This window comes from Notechis scutatus, chromosome 1 (assembly GCF_049901735.1).
Source record: "Notechis scutatus isolate UNSWTSFEM ecotype Mainland chromosome 1, rNotScu1.2, whole genome shotgun sequence".
NCBI lineage: Eukaryota > Metazoa > Chordata > Lepidosauria > Squamata > Elapidae > Notechis > Notechis scutatus.
In genome coordinates this window covers 277,259,684-277,280,637 of record NC_142009.1, presented here as the reverse complement: position 1 = coordinate 277,280,637, position 20,954 = coordinate 277,259,684, and the positions used below count along the sequence as shown (strand labels likewise).

Sequence of the window (20,954 nt, the reverse complement as noted above, 5' to 3'; positions counted from 1 at the left end):
CTGAAAGATCCAACCTATTCATTCTTGCTAATTAAAAACAAACTTATTAAAACTTATTATAAAATAGATCAGTCTAACTTTACAAAATCAAAAAATGAAATGTGAAGAGAGCACATTCAAAAGTTACAACAATTTTAACAGGTAATAAAACATACAACGAATCTTGTATTTTGCACTCTCAGAGAGGGGAAAAGAAAATCCTGTTTTTCAATTAAAGAAGAATCCTAGTGTTTTAAATGTAGGTTCAGCTTGGAAAATTATGTCATGCATGCTAAGACTGCATATACATTTGTTAAGCAAATTTTAAAAATAATTTAGATTAATATTAAACTTATGACATGGGTAATATTTACTAGAATTTTGTAGTCTAGATTTGGACTAGTCAACATGATGTTCACAGGCAATAATATGCTTGTTTGCACAGTTCCAGGTATCTGTATCTATTCACAGGAACCTTGCCCTAACTTAATGTATTTTCAGATTCATTTAATTAAAAAAGAAACTAATGAATGGGAAACTGGCAAAATGGAAACTAAATCCCTAGCTTCTAGCATCATCTTTATTTACAGAAATGTTTCTGGTTCTTACGTAGATCCCTTTAGAGAATAAGAATAGTAGATAGGTACATCTGTCCAGGAAAAAAAAGTGGGAATGGTTGAGAGTACTACATGGAGCTAGAAAAGAGCAAATTTGTCACGTTGTTCATGGTAAATGGCCGATCCATAAAAACCAAAACCATACAATAACCATTTTGGGACAGCATTCAGGACCAGCCCTCAGAATTCTAAAGGTGCCTACCAGTCCAAAGGATTGCCTTTCCTTCCTCTAGAAAATTGATTTCAAAATTCAGAATTAAATAAAAATTATAATCTCCAGAAAGAAAAAGAAAAACAGTGGATACCATATATTGCACTGACTCCATAGGACAAGAGCCATATTAGTCAATGGTGGCAAAAAATAAGATGCCCTGTGAGCTGCAGCTCACTTCATCAAAGGCATGCACTTCAGTTGAATCAAATGAAGTGAGCTGCAGTTCAAAAGAGTTTATGCCCTAGTGAAATCTGTCAGAAAAGGTGTCCCAGTCTGTCTGATTGTTTGCTGCAATGTCTGCTGTGTTAATATCTAGGTTTCATTCCCTAAATGAACAACTTACTTCTCTCATCTCCTCATCCAATTTGCGCTGTTCCAATGCCTCTTTCTCTGCTCTTTTGCGGTGCTCTTTTTCCACTTTTTCATATTTTTTCCAATATAGAAGCATCTCCTTTGTAAGCCGACGTGCCCTTGGTAGAGTTTCCTTGCAATTTTTTTGGGCTTGAATAGCTGCTCGACGCACTTCTCTCATACATTGGTGAGCCAGCTAAAACAGAAAAGGGGGACAAATTACAATTAGGCAAAGGGAGAAAAACTGGCAAGAGAAGTTTATATTCTCAAGCCTTGCACTGGAAACAGTATTCTTGAGTATCTCCTAGTACCAGAGCTGAAATTTACAAATGCTGCTTTAATAATACTTTGGGGTCCTATGTATGAAATACTTTCTTTGTAAATGAAATCAATTTAAGATTAAAAACAGAAGTTTATCCTTCTGATGGAAATGATGCTTTCTTCTTATTGGAACTAAATAGATTATGGAAGTTGAATTGGGAAAAACCGTGAGTACAGCTATAGTTGTACAAATATATTATTTCTATTAAAAAATGACAATCACAGCAAATACAGATTCCTAATGAATTTATGTCTGGGTAACACAATGGACATGTGTGCCAAAAAACCCAAAATCATTCCAGACAAGACAGTATAATTTATCTTTCACTGTTGAGGTTCCAGAGGATCAGGTCCCATTCTGTTCCATTTTCAAAGAATTACAGGCAGCCCTCACTTGTTTAGCCAGCTTCACTGTCCGCTGTTCTCCTTCTTTGCCCAATTCAAAATGCTTTTTTTGACCTTCAAGGACCATTGTTCCTGGAACTGTGATTCCAGGAGTGATTTCTCTTTGCCTCTACATAAGCCTATCTGTATACTAAGCTAATTATTAAAGTCTACCTGTTGATTCCTTGCCATCTGAGGTAGGCTGTTATAATACACAGCTGTGAAATTTTCTTACCAGAAAGTTTTCCTAGTGCCTTTGTTGGGTCAAAAAGAGGGCTGTGAAAATATTTACAGGCCCCTCACATCCCAGACATAAACTGTTTCAACTCCTTCCCTCAAAACGACACTATAGAGCACTGCACACCAGAACAATTAGACACAAGAACAGCTTTTCCCCCAAAAGCCATCACTCTGCTAAACAAATAATTCCCTCAACACAGTTCAACTATTTACAAAGTGTACACTACTATTACTGTTAATCTTCTCATCACTTCTTATCACCCATCACCTCCCACTTGTGATTGTAGGACTGTAACTTTGTTGTTTGTATCCTTACGATTTATATTGACTGTTTCCTAGTATGATTTGATTGTTGATTGTACCCTATGACTATCATTAAGTGTCGTACCTTATGATTCTCAACTCTTGCCATGTATCTTTTCTTTTATGTATACTGAGAGTATTTATACCAAGACAAATTCCTTGTGTGTCCAATCACACTTGGCCAATAAAGTATTCTATTCTATTCTATTCTGTTCTGTTCTGTTCTGTTCTATTCTATTCTACTTATTTTTCATTTTTAAGTTGATAAAAATATTTTTAATCTTTAAAATTCTGATGATTAAAAATGTTTTAAGTGCATTTTTAACCCTAACTTGATATTAGACCCTATCAATGCAATATGTTTTTCTTCTGCCTGGAGGTGCATTTCACTGTGCCATTAGTACCAAAAAATAGGTAATTTACTGTAGTTGAAGGACAAGATATCAATTATTTTAATATTAAAACATTAAAAAAGCAATTTATTTCAGTCCCAGTATGGTACAAAATGTTGCATAGTATACCTTTCTGCTATTACTCAAGAACAAATTTCGGGCAGAGACTTTTTGCTTGTATGCCTAAAATGGGGGGAAAAGGATACAATATTATGTCATACTATCACAGTGAATTTTTTTCATACAACTAAAAATATCAACTATAATTATAAACTTGCTTCGAAGATGCAATGATATTCATTTGAATTTGTTGCTTAAATCAGGGGTCCCCCACCCCTGGGCTGTGGCCCATTGCTGGACCGTGGCCTATTCAGCATTGGGCCACGTGAGTGGCTGGCTAGAGCATATGCATGCACAACTCAACTTGCATGAACGGCGGGCCAGTGGTTAATCGTGTGCATGCAAGCTAGCCTCCCATTTCAGGAAGTTGTGCTGCGTGCTGCGTGCATGCAGGCCTGCCACTTTCGTGGCCCAGTTCCTCTTTGCCCCCTCCTACTGGGCTGCCAAGCCGCAAAGGTTGGGGACTGGTGACTTAAATCACAACCAACAACCAAAATAAAATAGCTTTCCTGTCTTTTTACTTCTACCAGTTTACCAGATTATGTAAGTAGAATACATTGATTCAGGGGGAATTTTTATATATATATATTTGCCACTGAATATAATTTTAGCTCGTATGATTTCTGTATTCCCACTAGTAGTATATTTTAGTTTGAAGAGCCTACCTTGGGCAGCTCCTTTTTAGCAATGCTCAGCCATACTTTCCTCCGGCGTGCATTTAATTGTTCAATGGATAAATGCTTTTTCTTAGACCCTGGTGGAGGGGTATCGTGAGAAAACTTGGCAAAAACTTTGATCTGGTGATGATGACGTCGCGGTGACTCCTCAGACGAAATGTCTTCATCCCTTCTTTTCTTTTTTTTCACCTTTTTCAATTTTGCTGGAAGAGGACAGCACAGAATATGATCAGTTTCCTTCCATAATCATTTGAATTCATACCATTAACTCATAGCCTATGAATATATTCCATCCAATAATGGAACCAATTCAAAGTAGCAATTAATTTCTCAATTCTCTATGAATCTGCAGGAAAAAGAAAGACTAAATCATTCAAATAGAATGACTATAAGCAATATCAAAATGTGAAAACCCTGTCACTTATAGTTTCTCTTTTAAGTGAAATGCTATTCAAATATTTGAGAACATAGTTAATAAAGAAAAAGGAATAAAACTGAGTTCTAATAATGCAGATGAAATCTACAATATGGCAAAAGAGGAAGTATAAAACAGTTTTAGAGAAAGCATATCAGATTGGAAAAAAACTGTTTCAGAAAGATCACTCTTATGATTTATTTCTAAAATGCAGTAAGTCACTTATTGTATAGCAGTAACTTCCAGGTTAGTTAATACAGGTTTCCCTCTTCATGCTAGGATTATATACCCCCAAAATCTCACATAATGTGAGATGCTGAATCAGAACAAAGGGGTCTTGTGGTATGGATAAAATTTTGACAAACATGCTCTTGCAGTTTTAGAGCCTTATTCTTGAACAGTTACTTAAGCATGTTTTATTTCTTATCTCATGTTCTATATATAGTGAAAGCATTTTCTCTACCTTTTCAATAACTGGATTTTTAGTGTGTGTAATTATAATGGCAGACAAATGGGCAAACTGCACCACAGCATTCTGAATTCTTCATTATGTTCTGCATAATAGATTTGCCCAGACTAGGTCTTAGGATCTTTCACTAGGTTCAGTGTGATTTAGTATGCCCAACTCAATCTCTAGCATTTCTTTTTCACTTTAGTTACAGGATTTCAACAAGATATTGATAACTGCTTTGAACCCCCAGTTAATAGTAGCATCTATGGTTGATATGGCAGTAGGGCGACAGGAATATACAGCTAGTAAAATTTCACAGACTGATGATAAATACATGATACAAATCAATGCTCAGAAAAAAGAGTTAGCATAGATATGCACCTTTTAATTTTTTTTCCTCTTTCAACTTCTTTTTCTTCGGCCCTACGAGATGACGCTGTTGCTCATAATAAGGATCATATGTAGACAGTAAACCTGCACTGTAATACTGATACTGCTGTAACTGAAGCAGACATAAAAAAATAATTACTTTTTAAAAATTAAGTCCTGATTAAGTAAGAAATATAGCTGCATAAAACGTTCAAGTTACTAGATTGTTTTTATGTTTGGTAATTACTGAGTATATTAACATAATACGCTTAGCTATAAAATGGTAAGGTATAATATAAAATTTGAGGGGAAAAATAGAAAGTAATACCAATCCCTCTTTCTAGTGAAATCAATGCCTCTTGCTAGTGTTACCCGTTTTTATAACAAAGGAAACCAGTTACTGTATAATATTGAGCCTGTCAACCCAACCTATTACACAAGATTGCTTGGGGGATAAAAATGTGGAATAACCCCATTTATGCTGCCTGAGCATCTTAGAGAAAGTATGGGATATAAGAATATATGTATATAAGAAGAAAAGCCAATTTGATCTACTCCTCACTATAGTTTGCTACTGAATTTAGCTTGCAAATTTCTTTCTAGCCTTTTTACCTCTTTGTCTTTGCTGTATTTACTTTGATGCAGTTTTTTGTACTTGTGCAATCGCAGCATATTGTGAAGTTCTTCTCTTGAAAGAGTGAATTCTTCTCCTTCCCCATCTTCATCAGTTACTGATTCACTGTCACTGGAGTCATCACTCAGGAGAATGCTCTGCCAACGAGAGAATTTCAATTCAACAACAGTGAGCAAAATGACCAGAACAGGAAATAAGAATTTCTGAAACAGGCCAATGGGATTAAAGCTTCTGAAAAGGGGGAGAAAAAAAAAACTAATAACGTTTACACACATAGAACAGTTTCACTGTTTAGCATTTCCTACTGTTTCTTCCCCTACCATAGTATTAACCTTCATGGAATCTTTTGAGGCTGCTTCAATGGATGGTGCACACATAACATTTCTGATTTCCTCCTTTACTGCTTTCATGCATACATTTTCTCAAAATCATTGCCAGGCGACCTCCACTTTAGCCTTAGGAACATCACATTCCTAATGTTATCAGTAGCAAGTGGGAAATTTCCTTGCAATGTTTCAACAGTGACCTGTTCTATATGTTCAGGCAAAGTGAACTGGGAAGTTGACTTGTTGAAATTAAATTTAGTGATAATCCACATGTCTGGTCCAGTGACACATTACAAAAATAGTCTTCTTTCTGGCCATGTTGGAAGAAGAGAAGCCCAATGTTTTGGGGGTAAGGACTTTTTTTCTACAAGTTTGCATTAGTGTACATTGTTAGTAAACTCTTGACAGATCTACCCTATACAGGTAGTCCTCAGCTTATAACATTCGTTTAATGACCATAAATCACTTTTTAGAGTGACTTATGGCCATCCCTAACTTTTATAAGTGTCCCCATAGTCACATGATCAAAATTCAGGTGCTTGGCAACCGGCAAGTATTTACAATGGTTGCAGCATTTTGGGGACATGTGCTCGCCATTTGCAACTTTCCCAGCCAGCTTCCGAAAAGCAAAATCAATGAGGGAAGCTAGATTAGCTTAACATGATTCATTTAACAACTGCAGTGATTCACTTAAAAACCATAGCAAAAAAGACTGTAAAACCGGATAGGATTCACTTAATAACTGCCTTGCTTAGCAACAGAAATTCTGGTCCCAACTAGTTGAGGACAACTTGTAATCATGGTGGATGTTTCCCCCATCCTTAAACTCCCCCACCCCCAGCCCCACTTACTTAAGATACAAATACACTGGAGAGAATCAGCTAATAGCTATGCTTTCTTTGAGTAGTGCTGGAAGGAGCTGCTATCATCTGGAGTGGAGTGGGAAAGGAACAGAAAATAAAAGGGAGCAAGTTACGTTGTTAACTTCTGCATATGGAACAAGAACGCTGAAAGGATAACACTGCCACAGACCATCTCACTGCTGCTTGGTCAACCCATTTAGATCAGCAAAAGGGATGGAAAGGAAAAGATGAGGATTTTTCACCTCAGGTTTAGCATTTAGATGAAAGAGTAAAACCAGGAACTGGACAACTGAAAACTCGGGGGCAGGGAGTTCTGAGGAAAGCTATCAAAGCTTGATGCTGTGCATTACAAACCATGAGAACATGGGGGTATTAAAAATCTGTGATGTTTATCACATGCATCAATTCTATAAAATGTTAAGAGGGATGGCATTTTTGTTTTTTTCAGAAAATGTTGCAGTTTTTATAGATCATAAGTCTATCAGATAGATCAGAATAAGGTAATAGAAGGATCACTAAGAACAGATCTGGATTTCAGTAACAAAAAACTCACCTTTAGCCATTTTCTGCTTTTCTTCAATTTGGAAAAGTTATATAGACTCCCTTTTTCTGATTTTGGCTCTGTTTAAAGAACATATCAAAATACTTATATTGTGCAAACAGTTCAACTTAAAGATACTTTCAATAGAGAAAGCATTTACTCCAAATTGAATTACCACTGAATCATTTTGTAATCTGAACTACAAAAAAAGGAATCTTCTGATTATGTCTGTTAGCTTATAAGCACATTGCATTTTTGATGAATTATTAATTAAACCCTGGATCCAAGTGATCTGCAAGACTAGCTCACATAATTATCATCAAAGAGAACTAAAATTATTTTTAAAACATTCTTACCAGATTGTAACACTCCATTGAGTGAATGTGTGTTCAACATTCCTGAACTTCCTGCTCCAGAAGGTTCTCCAAGCAATGAGGTTGCAGGCTCTTCCTTCACTTGCATCAAGGGACTCCCAGGCTGAGGAAGCAAAGGATTGTCATCCAATCCATCCTCACTTTCATCACTACAAGAAAGATAGAGATATACATTTTATCATAATAAAAGAGGAATAATGCTGTAAAAATTGGTTATGCTCCAGAGTAACTTTCATTTTCCTCAACTCTAACATCAGAAGGAAGTGAAGTTGACTACAAATCCTGTGGATACATTGATATACAGAAGATATTTTGGCAATAAAATGGAGCAGTTTGCCACTGCCACCTTCTTGAATGTTCGCTAAACTTCAGTCTAGCCTAAAACCCTGATATTCTCTGTGGTCTCCAGATACTAACTATGCCCAACTCTGTTTAGTTTCCATACTCAGGCAGGTTTAAGCAATTGTTGCCTGACACTCTAACCCAAGGGTCCCCAACCCCTGGTCCACAGACCGGTACCAGTCTGCGGCCCATTGAGAATCTGACCTTGCAAGTGGTAGGCGAGCGCATGAAGCTTCATTTGGTGCACAAAACTATCTCCCACCCCCCGCTCCACGGACCATAAAAGGTTAGAGACTACTGCTCTAACCCTAGATCTGTGATGGCAAAGGTGGCATGCAGAGCCTCTCTCTGGGCACATGAGCCATCACCCCAACTCAGTTCCGCTGTGCATGCATGTATGCCTCCCATCAGCCAGCTGGTCTTCGGGTCTCTGCCACACATATGTGGGAGTCACACATGCATGCGCAGGGCGCATGCACAGGGAGCATGCATGTGCGGAGGATAGGCCGCATATACGGGGGTCGTGCACAGACGTTGCATTTTGGGGATGCATGCGCGTGCTTTGGGCACTTGGTGCTGAAAAGGTTAACCATCACGGCCCTAGATGGACATAATGTGTTAGATGTTTGAATAAGATAAAATCAGGTATGATTTTATAAATATATAACGTAATACAATTTAAAATGCTGTTATATAAAGTACATTTTTCCACATTCAGTATTGTATAGGAACTTAAGTTTTGTATATTTTTAATTTTCTTCCATTTTTCTAGAAATCTTTTTTCTTCTTCCATTATTTCAAATTTTCCAGTTCACATTAGAAAACAAGTAATGACTTTGGCAAACTTAGTATGTGTATTTTTAAATACCCTATGCTTTCATAACTAAATGAAAAATAAACACATAAGTTCTGGTTACATCTCCCATTCTTTTAAAAGCATTAACAGCAGCACAAGAATATGCATGTGGATATTTGGGTATATACTCTGCTCCTTTTTGAATATTAAAATCTGAAGCTGACATCTGCTGATTTATGTGCAGGTCCCCATCCTTATGGAGCTCATTCACCTCCATTATTGAAACTAATGTTAGGAATTAAGATAGCCGGAATATGAAATGACTGCTTTTTTAACTGAGTCCACATCAAAATATTTTTGATACCTGGATGCAGTCCTATTGAAGATGGCAGAGGTCTGTCGTAAAAAGTGATCCAACCGCAAAGCTTTCTCCAAATACCGCAGATAGAGAGGCGTTGCCAGCTCTGTGCAGTTGCCATCCTCTCCTGAACCCAGCTCTGAGGCCATAGAACAAGTCTCTCTTCATGCAAAGATGTCTCCTAATGGACAGCTGTTTCGAAACAGAAAGTAGTAGTTTAACATATCATACCCATTTTCTGGATCTTTTTTTTCAGTGGCTAGAGAAAATGCATTGTTTTCCCACCTCACATTTCACACATAACAAGCCCAAACAGAATAGAGTTAAGAAATCAGAAGTTGCACAATTGCACACTGATTCTACATAAAGTTAATTCTACCTGAAAGAGAAAGTATGGAGATAGTGCTGCAATAGGCAATTAAATTATATCCTCCCCATAGGTATTTTCCCAAAGAAAAATTACTATCCAATTATTTGTGTATCTTTGCTAATACACAAATCATAATTCCTCAAAAATTGTCTGCCATATTGATTAAATGTATAGTGTATTTTGTATATCTCCCTATACAGCGGTTGCATCCTGTCTATTTTAGACTTATCTTTTGCCTCTAGTGTCATAACAAACAAATATCTGCTTTAATGGAATTGTGTTATAATCTCTGGTCCAAATAAAGTTCTAAAGTCTCCTATACTCCTAGTCTTTCTCATGCTAACAGCATTACCTTGATATGGATCTCAAACAAATTTCTGAATCCAGTTGCAATGGCTAATGACAAGAGGGACATAATTACATGAAAATGAATAGTTATAAGAGACAAAATATGTGTATAGAAAATAAATGTTAGTCTATAATATTCAACTCTGTTGAATGGTAACCAAGTACTGTATAACTTATCAACTCAAAGTCAAAAAAACCCAATGTGCATTTCTAAAAATATTATTTTTTTCCTAATCAACTGAATTTAGTACAACAAAAACACAACCAGACAATTAATTGAATAGTGGACGATACGATAGAATATAATAAACCTGTTCAAACTAAATCTTCCCTGAAAAAAATCTGGTATCTTTGGGGAATCTCAAAAATGTTTTTCAGAATACAGGTAGTCCTAAACAGTTTATTTATAGACCTTTGAAGTTACAACCACATTGAAAACAGTGACATGACCATTTTTCACATGTATGACGATTACAGCAACTCCATAGTCACATGATTTATAGTTGAAGGCTTGACAACTGACTCACATTTATGACAGTTGCAGTGTTGTAGATGCTGTGATCACCTTTTGCAACCTTCTGACAAGTGAAGTCAATGGGGAAACCAGAATCACTTAACAATTATGTTTGTAGTTTAACAACTGCAGTGATTCAGTTAACAAATGTGACAAGAAAAATCATAAAATGAGGCAAAATTCACTTAACAAATTTCTCACTTTGCAACATAAATTTTGGGCTCAATTCTGGTTGTTAAATTGAGGATTACCTCTAATATCTCATGTCAAAGCATGAACGGGATATGTAAAAATGTTATTTTTTCAAGAAAACATTTTAGGAAATATAGAGATGAATTTTGGTATATGACCAATTTATTTGAAGTTTTATGATTCTTTACTAAATTGTAGACCAGGGTGTCAAACTGAAGACCCACGGGCTGGATCCAGCCCACGATGTGGTTAAATCTGGCTTGCCGGGCTGGCCTGGAACTAACAAAGGACCAGCCCGCGATGCCTCTGGTGGCTAAAACAGGCTTGGGGGGCTTGTTTTCACCCTCCATGGCCTCCTGCAGCACTCTGCTAGCCGAAAATGGGCCAAAAATGGGCTGAAAAACGGGCCCAAAACAGGCTGGAAAACGGGTCCAAAATGGTGGAAAAGCAGGCCAAAAATGGCTGACCAGACTGCTGCAGGAGACCATGGAGGGCGAAAATGAGGCATGGGGGCACGCATGGACCCCCTGTGCCCCATTTTGGCTGGCAGGATGCCGCAGGGTGCATCCATCTTGACCCACCTCCCGCCAGCCCACAGAGAACTAAAATGCTGATCTGGCCCTCAAAGAAATCCAGTTTGACACCCCCCGTTGTAGGCCATTCTGTGATGACTTCTCTTAATGCAAAGAAAAGTCAAGTCTACCCTTTTCATTTTCAAAATGATTTCTTCAATTCTTTTTTTCTTCTCTCATGATATATACTGAATTTCACATGATATATACTGCATTTTTACAAACATTTTCTTCATGGTATAGTGAATTTCTATGCATACTTTGCTTTAATATTTATGATGTATGACATTTCCTTAAATACAGGTTATTGTACGTATTAGTCGAATTGCAAACTACTCTAAACATGCTAACAATTTTACATACATCGAATGTAACATGCAAATAGTCCTTGTTCAACAACTGTTCAAACCTATGACAGTGCTGAAACAATAGTAGTTAGAACCAGTCTTAGAGCTGTTGCAGGATGCCCACGGTCACATAACTAAAACAAGTGCTTGGCTCACGATTATGTTGCAGCCTCTCATCAGTCACGTGATCACAATGTGTGACTTTTCCTTCTGCTTCCCATTAGCAAAATCAATGGTGAAGCTAGAAAAAAAGTCACAACTCACAATCAGGTGAGATGCTCACTTAATAGCAGCAATCAGGACTTGCTAGAACTGCAATTGCTAAGCAGCGTAGATAGATACATTGTTTTTCGGCTTATGACTAAAGTTCCAATGAACGCCATTAAGCAAGGACCACCTGTACTGGTAGCAAATAACAGAATGCGCTCTATCTCTCACAGTTGAACAAGGGACGTGATTTTCCAATAGTCCTCTGAAAACCAAAGGCTCTTTAGAAGTTTCTTGGTGATATCATTAATGAAAAGAAAAAGGCCTTCCAACAAAGAGAGATCACACCCCAGACTACAGATAACCAGCTTATCCTTTCCATGACCATGAGAGTCAGTATAGTGAGTTTCGAAGAGGCTGAGGTCAAATTGCCAACATCTGCTAGATTATGAAGAAAATAAGGGAGTTCTAGAAAAAAAAAATCATCTTCTGCTTCATTGATTATGCTAAAGCCTTTGATTGTGTAGATCACTATAATTATGGCAAGTTCTTAAAGAGCCATATGGGAGTACCAGACCATCTTACCTATCTCCCGTGGAATTAGTATTCAAGTCAAGAAGCAACAATTAGAACTGGACATGGAACAACTGATTGGTTCAAAATAGGGAAAGGAATACAACAAGTCTACATATTGCCATCCTGCTTATTTAGGTTATATACAGAGTACATAATGTGAAATGCTAGTGGATGAACCACAACCAGGAATTAAGATTGCTGGGAGAAATATCAATAACCTCAAACATGCGGACAATATCTCTTCGTGAGGATGAAAGAGGAAAATACAAAAGTTGACTTGAAACTCAACCTTAAGAAAACTAGGATCAGGGCATCTAGTCTCATCACTTCCTGGCAAGTAGAAGGAGAACAAATGGAAGCAGTGACAGATTTTATTTTCTTGGGCTCCAAGCTCAGTACAGATGGTGACTGCAACTATAAAATTAAAATGGCTCCTTGGGGGAAAAGGTTATAGCAAACTTAGGCAGCATATTAAAAAGCAGAGACATCACCTTGCTATCAAAGATCCGTACAGTCAAAGCTATGGTTTTCCCAGTAGTAATGTATGGATGTGAAAGTTGGACCACAAGGATGAACACCTAAGAATGGATGCTTTTGAACTGTGGTGTCCCTTGAGACTACAAGGACATCAAATCTATCAACCCTGATTGTTCCTTGGAAGGACAGACGCTGAAGCTGAAGCTCAAATTCTATGGTCACCTAATGAGAAGAGAGGATTCAAGATCCTGATGTTGGGAAAGATCGAAGGCAAAAGGAGAAGGGGATGGTAGAGGATTAGACAGCTAGATAGTGTCATCCATAAAATGTACATTAATTTGGGTAAACTACAGCACAGTAGAGGATGGGCCGGGGGCTGGCCTGCTATGGAAAACAGTTGAACGTGACTTAATGACTGGACAACCACAACATATTGGTTAAGGTGCTGAAGCAGGTGCCAGGTCCCCCAGGTTCTAGTCCCTCCTTAGGCATGGAAGGTATTAGGTGTCTTTGGGCTTCTCCTAGACTGGGAAATTGAAAAACATCTATCTAATAACCCCTAACTGGACCAGTATGGTAATTATGACCTTTAACTGCCAACAATAAGGCCTTCATCCTGCAGAATCCAAACCTATAGATATATGCACCAAAACCTGCAGTTTCAGAGAACTGAGCCAAGGCACAACAGGAACTGAAAAGTCTTAACTTTCATAATTTTGTTTCTACAACAAATTTGATACATTAGGAGCTAGCACTGTGCGCGCAGGGATGGATAATCAGGAAAGTGAAGATGGTACACAATTGAAGCCTTTCCCTTTCATGTGCATGTGACCTTGGTACAGATACAAAAGGGCCAGACATCAATATAGCAGTCCTAACTGCCATCTGATTTTGCTGATTCTCCCCACGAATGTCCTTGCTATGGGCTGACTTGGTTATATTAAGCCATAATATAATTTGGTTTTCAGCTAATTTATGTTTATGGAATAAATTGCATGTTGCTGAATAAATGCAGCAAAATGCAATTTATTCCATAAATTGTATATCAACGTCATTAGCACAATACATAAATCTAGATACATACTTTCTAGTTGGGTTTGCACAGCGAATAAACTATAATTGGCAAGTTAATCTAATGTTATAACTCAGAAACCATGGTTTACATATAAGTGAGTAGTTTAATAACATGCTAAACCTAAGCCAAAGTAAAGCAAATCACGTTATGGCACAGGATGTGTAAACTAGAGATACCAAATTTGATGCAAAAATCTAGGTAACAGCAAAGAAATAAGAAAAGCTGCCTTCTCATAGGTCGTTCAGAATTATTTAGGCTAGATACGCTAAGATAATATAAACCAGGTCACTACTGGGCTTCTTTAGGCAGATGGTTGGCCAACTATATTCTTATTAAAATATTTAGCACATGACACAATGTTATACAGGTCGTCCTTGACTTATAACAGTTCATTTAGTGACTGTTCAAAGTTACAATGGCATCGAAAAGTGACATGAACATTTTTCACACTTAAAACCTTTGTAGCATCCCTATGATCTTGTAATCAAAATTCAGATGCTTGGCAGCTGGTTCATACTTATGACCATTGCTGTTTCCCAAGGTCATGTGATCTCTTTTGCAACCTTTTGACAAGCAAACTCAATGGGGAAGCCAGATTCACTTAACAGCCATGTTACCAACTTATCAACTGCAGTGATTCACTTAACAAATGTCAAGAAAGATTGTAAAATGGGACAAAATTCACTTAACAAATGTCTCACTTAACAACATAAATTTTGGGCTCAATTGGGGTCGTAAGTCAAAGACTACCTCTAATTAAATGCAAACTTGCACTATGAAGGCCTTCGTGCCTTTCAAAAAATTTGCAGGTAAGGGATTACCCTCACTTTATGAAGTGGGTTATTCCAAAAGAGAGAGCTGCTTCTGAACATCCTCCCTACAACATCTCAAGGAGAGAGGTTACAGTCTATTCTCTTGACACAAACTTAGTGGGCAGACAGGTGCCACTTGGTTCAGAAGATGGCAAGGACCTGAGGTATAAATTAGCAACTTGGACTCAGAAATAATCCAGCAATAACCTCCATAGTACTAATTATTCTGTAATACCACTGTTGACCAACCAATGAATGGCGTTTTTTACATATTATCTACATTTACATTTTACATTTACATTTTTGGCCTCCCAAAGCCTCCTCAGGTCCTGTTTTTGCCCTCCCCGGCATCCAGAGGCACTCTGTCGGCCAAAAATGGGTGCATTTTTGGCCTCCGGAGGCTTCCACGGGTCCCATTTTTGCCCTCCCGGGCAGGTTTTTGGCCTGCAGAGTGCCTCTGGATGCCGGGGAGAGAAAAACAGGATGCACGGAGGCAAAATATTTTTTCTTATTTTCCCCCTTTAAACCAAGGTGCGTCTTATAGTCCGGCGCGTCTTATACTCTGAAAAATACAGTAACTGATTTATGATGTTCTCCCTATAATACAGGAATCTATCCAGTCTGGCAGCCTACTTCTGGGAACAGGTAGAAAAGGCTCCAGGGTACTTGGGGAGGGGTGTCAGACCTAGTCTTTTGCAGTTGTGCAGTGACTCCAAGCTAGCTCCATGCTTTACGCTCCTGCCAGGCTGAATACTTCCCAACAGTATTAGAACAATGATGACAAATCTCTTGAACTTGGTGTGTTCAGAAAATGCCTAATTTGACTCTGCTGACACCCCCTTCCTCCAGACAGAAGAGAAACAATTCATGATCAAGAGTAATTAATTACATTTATAGTATTTAATAAATAGTTAATAGGTTTTTCCCCAAAAAAGTCATATCGCAGGCAGCTCCAGGTTGCACAAGGCCTGGAAACTTCAAAGAATTGTCTTATGTGGCCTTGCAGCCTCCAAGAAAAAGAGGAGGAAAACATACTCTGATTCTTGGGCATTTTTTGAGGCTCAAGAGGCTGGGTGACAGTAGGGTCCTCTCACATGACTTCCAGAAAGTCTGGAGGCCTGGCATCATCAACATATTGGAAACAAGCCAGATAAATGTGTCAGTCATAGATGAATAAGATAAAGGAGACTAAGCATAATGTCAAGCAAATGAGGTTGGCACTTAGTTAAACAAGGTTCTTTTTAAGAGTACAGGGCTTGGGTTCTAAACGCATATTTTATTTAGTTCTTTTTTCCCATTGGAAAGAATTGATAGCCAATATAGGATTTTTGCACTCTGGCAGTTAATTAACATGTTTCAAACACATAAGACAAATAGGCAATTGCTATGAGAAATATCACAAGATTCATTTTCCTTGACCTAAGAAGGCAAGTAACAAAGTTGTTCTGTCTGAGCTTACTATAACTTCCAATAAGCAATTCCTCTTCCCATCTCTGGCAAAAAGCATCTACATCTCACAATGTATTCAAAACTGCTCTTCCCAAATGCATTTTCTGTTATGTCTTCTACAGTAAGCACTAGAGATCATTATTTATTTTAATTTAAATGTCTATGCTTTGTGCATCCACTTTTCAATCATTTGTATAAATGATTCATGTTTTTAATCCAAGAATATTTGAACCACCTGTAGAGAATGCTACTCTGCACGCATGCTTAATACTGTACTTGTATTAAGGACCCAACAGGATCTCTGCAGCTGCAGGCGAGATTATGATGATGGGGTAAGGAGACATAGATGACATTACAAATACAGTCCATCATTACCTTATATTGACTAATTTATTGCAATTTATAGCTTTGGGTAAAATATCATCAAGCTACAATAACTGTTTTAAGTCAATTGTATTGCTAAGGAAATGGGTCAGTGTTGCTATTTTAATTAAAATAGGCATGTTTGTTAATCTTTTATTGCTAGGTGCATATAGCATTTTAGCTCACTAATGTCAATGGCCCATAATAGCATATGGCCATTTGTACTTGTAGCTGCACTAGGATTATATACATAGAAACCTCAACCATACCTTTACTCATGGAACTCAATTTTCTATTTTGTTATGAGAGGCTAAATCATAAATCATGAGTGGTATTAGCACAAAACATGATTACGCAATATGCTGAATCACAAATTATCTGTACAATCTATATTTTGGGTGACATTCAGACGTCATGGCAGGCCAGTGTACCATCCTGGATTATAGTCAGCAGCATAGGTAAAATATTCCAAATCTTGTAATACTTTGACAGAATTTATATAAAATATTATTTGGAAGATTATGTGACTTTCTACTTAACACTAGCACAAGTTCAGGAAATGAAAATTATAAGCCTCCAGAAACAGCATGCTGCAAAGCATCTAATTCCTACTCTAACTCATGATCAGAAATGCATTCAATTGTGTTCAATTATGCATTTTTAAAATTTCCAAAAATGTTAATATTGTTAAAAGAATGTATTTGGAGAAAGAACCTGAAAATTTAGAAAAAATAAAAATATATGCATGTTTGCTGAATTCCGAGAAATAAGCTACCTTTTTATTTTTGGATGTTTAATAGAAGCAGGCAGGCAAAATTAAAAATGCAAATAGAAGTCCACCAATATTATAATAAAACAAAAGAAGATATAAAAGTGGGTATTTTCTTTCTCTGCATGAAATACATTTAGAACACTGAGAAAGGGTTCAGGGAAAAAAGTTATAAAAGCATATTCTGCAACAAGGAAAAGTTGTACAATCACTCTCATTTTCTACATATGAAATGCTGGTATTCTATATTTTAGATCTTTTTTCCCCCTTAATTTCATGAATTACTAAAATTTGGGACTCTATTTCATGTTAGAGATATTTTTTATTTGATGTATTTTCAAATGTAGCTCAATTTTTCACATTTAACCATTTTATGAGTTCAGAATAAAAATATTAATATTTATTTTTTATTGTTTTATTATTTATAATTGATTTGTGTACAAGAATTTCTGAGAAAACCTTTTCCTTGTGCTTTTATACTTCTAATACCTTCTGTATTCGAAAAATTTTAAAAGGCAAAATAGCATATTTGAAAAAGGAATAACTCAACCAAAACCCTATATGTAACTGCAAAGGTAACAAGCGTAATAATGAATTAACATATTTCCTTTTCAGGAAAAAACACCAGTGTTTTGTTAGTTGGGTATTTAGACATAATCACAAATATTTGGTATGCTTTCTTGGGAAAGTAGGAGTAAAGTGTGTTGGATATGTTCACCATCTTAAATTAGCTCTAAAAATAAGACAGGATATAAATAATCAATAAAAATCAATAAATATGTATTGATATATGACCAATGTAGAAGAATATCTAGGTTAGGAATAACACTCTGATGATATATATGTCTTATACACAGATTTTTTTTTTATTATCATACAAAACATCACACCCCAAACTACATCTCTAATTCAACATCACTGGATAAAGTGCTTCAATGCTTAATCAAAATAAAATTGATTTAATATTATGAAAGATTTTATGAAAGCAAATAAACATTTTATTAGGTCTGTGGAAGACTTGGGAAACAATTCAGAAAATGTGCTTTGGAGAACATGGGAACAAAACTTGAGTACCTGTCTGCAACCACATCTTTTTTTGAGTTCAAAGTGCTGAGTTTGCACTCCAGGCATTCTGAATCACCTTTTTCCAAATAATTTCTCAAGGGCAGTTTTACTAATTCTACCTTACATTCCACAATCTCAACTCAAATTTGTTTAAAGATATATTCAAGTCCTACCAATCAAGTTACCACAAGAATGTATCTGATGTGAAGACCAAGCATGCAAAAAGGGGTTTTAAAAGTGATCACCTTTATTGTGCTGTATGCTACATTGCAGCGTTTGGTCAACTCGTACATTTAATCAAAAGAAATATACAAAGTCAATTATAATTCCAAAATTATAATTAGGCAAAATTGCTAGCCATTAAAGGTCTACTAGTGTGTAGAAAACATTAAAGATCAGACCTTTGGCACAACAATCAATACCAAAAGCCACTGAAGCATCATCTACTCGTGTGATATATTCCACGAAGAAGCATTTTTTTAAAAATGTATCCTGGTTAAGATATATAAATACGCAGAGATTTTTCATTAAGATGACAAAGATGCACACTGACATTCCATGCCCACTTTTCTTGGATTTCATCCTTGATAAACGGCCATACCTGGATCTCAGATTCATTCAACATATTAACATGAATCTCTTCCCAGGTATTCCCACAGCTAGAAACCCCGTAACTCAGAGAAAGGCGCACTGATCAGGCCTGGCGGCTTCCTCGTTTTCCATTGCCAGGCATTGAGCAAGCAAGGTGCGCACGTGTGACCGTGGACTGGGTGTGACCAACACACACACACACACACACTCACACACCGCATGCTGCCCGAAGCCAGAAGGTAGCGAGGCATCGCCTGAGGAACCTCCCTCGCCCTGCAGAAGCCTTTGGGGTGGGGAAAGGAAAGACCCCCAGAGTACAGCACCCTCCCCACTAGCGGATGGTCCCCCCCCTCCACCCAGGCAACATCCTGTCCCTTTAAGAGTAGGCCCGGCCGCTGGGGTGACTGCCGGGGGATTGCGAAGGAGTGGTCGGACGGGGGCTGATCCCGCGGCCTGGTCTAACCGGTCCCCGCTTTGCTGTTACCTGCCCCGGGCCCGGGCATCACGGCGCCTCACCTGCGCGCGTAGCTCGGCTTAGGCCGAGAGTAAGTCTTGAGTTTGTCCGCCCCGCTTTTCCCTCCCGGCCTCTCGCCCCTTGCTGCGTTGGCGCTGCCTGTGTCCTGCCGCGGCGCCCTCGACTTCTGCTTCGACAAGATGGCGGCCGCGCTATTGCTGCTGAGAAGGAGGCGGCGGCTGCGGGCGCTGGGACGGCGGCGGCGGCCACTTTCGCTCACTGAGAGGAGAGGAGCAGGGACACGGGGAGCCATGGCGGGGGGGAGGAGAGGCGCCATAGCCAGGCCAGAATAATCGAAAGCGGCACCCTCAGCTAGTGCTCTGAGCACAGACACACCAACATTCCCCAATGGGCTTTGCCGCAACTTTCATGCGGACTTTAAGTTCATATCCCGCGCTCGGTCCCCATACAGAACCCAAAAGAAGTAATCCAGAAACGATTCGCTTATCACTCGATTGGTTGAGTCTGAGAGTGACGGAAATTGCCGAGTGCTTTCGGCTCCCAGAAAGTAGCGTGAGTTAGCAGTTCTCGCGCGAAACTTAAGGAAAGAGTCGCGAGACTGCGATTCCAACGGGATCTCCCTGGAAGTGACGTATAGTTTCTCCTAATCTTAGCTAGGCGTAAAGAGTAGTTGCGGGCCCAGATAGGCCTCAACTTTGATTCGGGTAACTAGGTCTCCAGCTATGTGGACAGGAGGCTTATGAACACCTTCAAAAACCTTCACCACCCTTCCAGATACGTTAAAATCGGGCCTTTTTCCTAGCGTTCTCGCTTGCCAATGGCTGTAGATGGCTACTGTGTCGGAAAACATACCTGACATGCTTTAGATTTATTTTTTTTCTGACTGTTTGCACCCATTCAGTATTAAAGATGATTATTTTAGAATTGGCAAAAACTGCGATATTATTTCCATTTTATGGATTCCAGCGGAGATTCTCAAAAAGTAGTTTTCGGGATTTTTTTTGGATGTGTTCAAATCAGCCTTGACTACAGATAGTCCTAGGCTTACAACAGTTCATTTAACGACCATTCAAAGTTACAAAGCCACTGAAAAAAAGTGACATGACCGTTCTTCACAATGTAGAAAGTTAGCACCCACCCCTCTCCTAGAAGAATGAAATATTCTACGAAATATTAAAAAGGCAGAATATTGTATTTCCCTGGATGAAGAAAAAGGAGAAACGTGTTTTAAAAACAAAGCAGCTTCCTGCAGCTCCCTGCCTCCCCCCCCCCTCTTTCAGCTCCAGGCTGGTGGGATTAAGACATGGCCCCCAAGAAATGATAGGATTACCCATTTCACCACATGGCACCTGGGAAGATTGCATTAGCCAGCAATCAGGTGAAGCCATGTGGTCCAGACCAGGGGTCTCCAACCTTGGCAACTTTAAGACTTGTGGACTTCAACTCCCAGAGGTCCTCAGCCAGCTGGAAGTCCACAAGTCTTAAAGTTGCCAAGGTTGGAGACCCCTGGTCCAGACAAAGTCTACAAAGTTAGACCCTCCCAGACTCCTGGGAGTCTGACAGTCAATGGGATACATTTCTTACACAGGAACAGGAAACACTAAGGTGGGACCCAACAGAGGGTATGAAACCAAGGGATTGTCAGCATCTCTGCCTTTTTTGCCTAGGAGCTCCCAGGCATGTGA

The 20,954-nt window shown here is 38.4% G+C and overlaps 1 protein-coding gene across 2 annotated transcripts in view; it reads right to left on the bottom strand.

The window, feature by feature from the left end:
- The window catches only part of INO80 (INO80 complex ATPase subunit), a 55,560-nt gene extending 35,760 nt beyond the window's left edge, over window positions 1–19,800 (bottom strand). For both annotated transcript variants that reach the window (XR_015746737.1, XM_026664589.2), the window contains exons 1-9: window positions 19,311–19,800; window positions 9,074–9,259; window positions 7,554–7,720; window positions 7,210–7,277; window positions 5,446–5,604; window positions 4,846–4,966; window positions 3,587–3,801; window positions 2,931–2,984; window positions 1,154–1,357 (exon numbers count right to left, since the gene is read on the bottom strand). Coding sequence is in view for 1 of the 2 variants with exons in the window: in XM_026664589.2 (XP_026520374.1) it covers window positions 1,154–1,357; window positions 2,931–2,984; window positions 3,587–3,801; window positions 4,846–4,966; window positions 5,446–5,604; window positions 7,210–7,277; window positions 7,554–7,720; window positions 9,074–9,216 (1,131 nt within the window). In the remaining variant the exon portion in view is untranslated. The remainder of the gene's footprint in view (window positions 1–1,153; window positions 1,358–2,930; window positions 2,985–3,586; window positions 3,802–4,845; window positions 4,967–5,445; window positions 5,605–7,209; window positions 7,278–7,553; window positions 7,721–9,073; window positions 9,260–19,310) is intronic.
- Window positions 19,801–20,954: the final 1,154 nt, after the last annotated feature.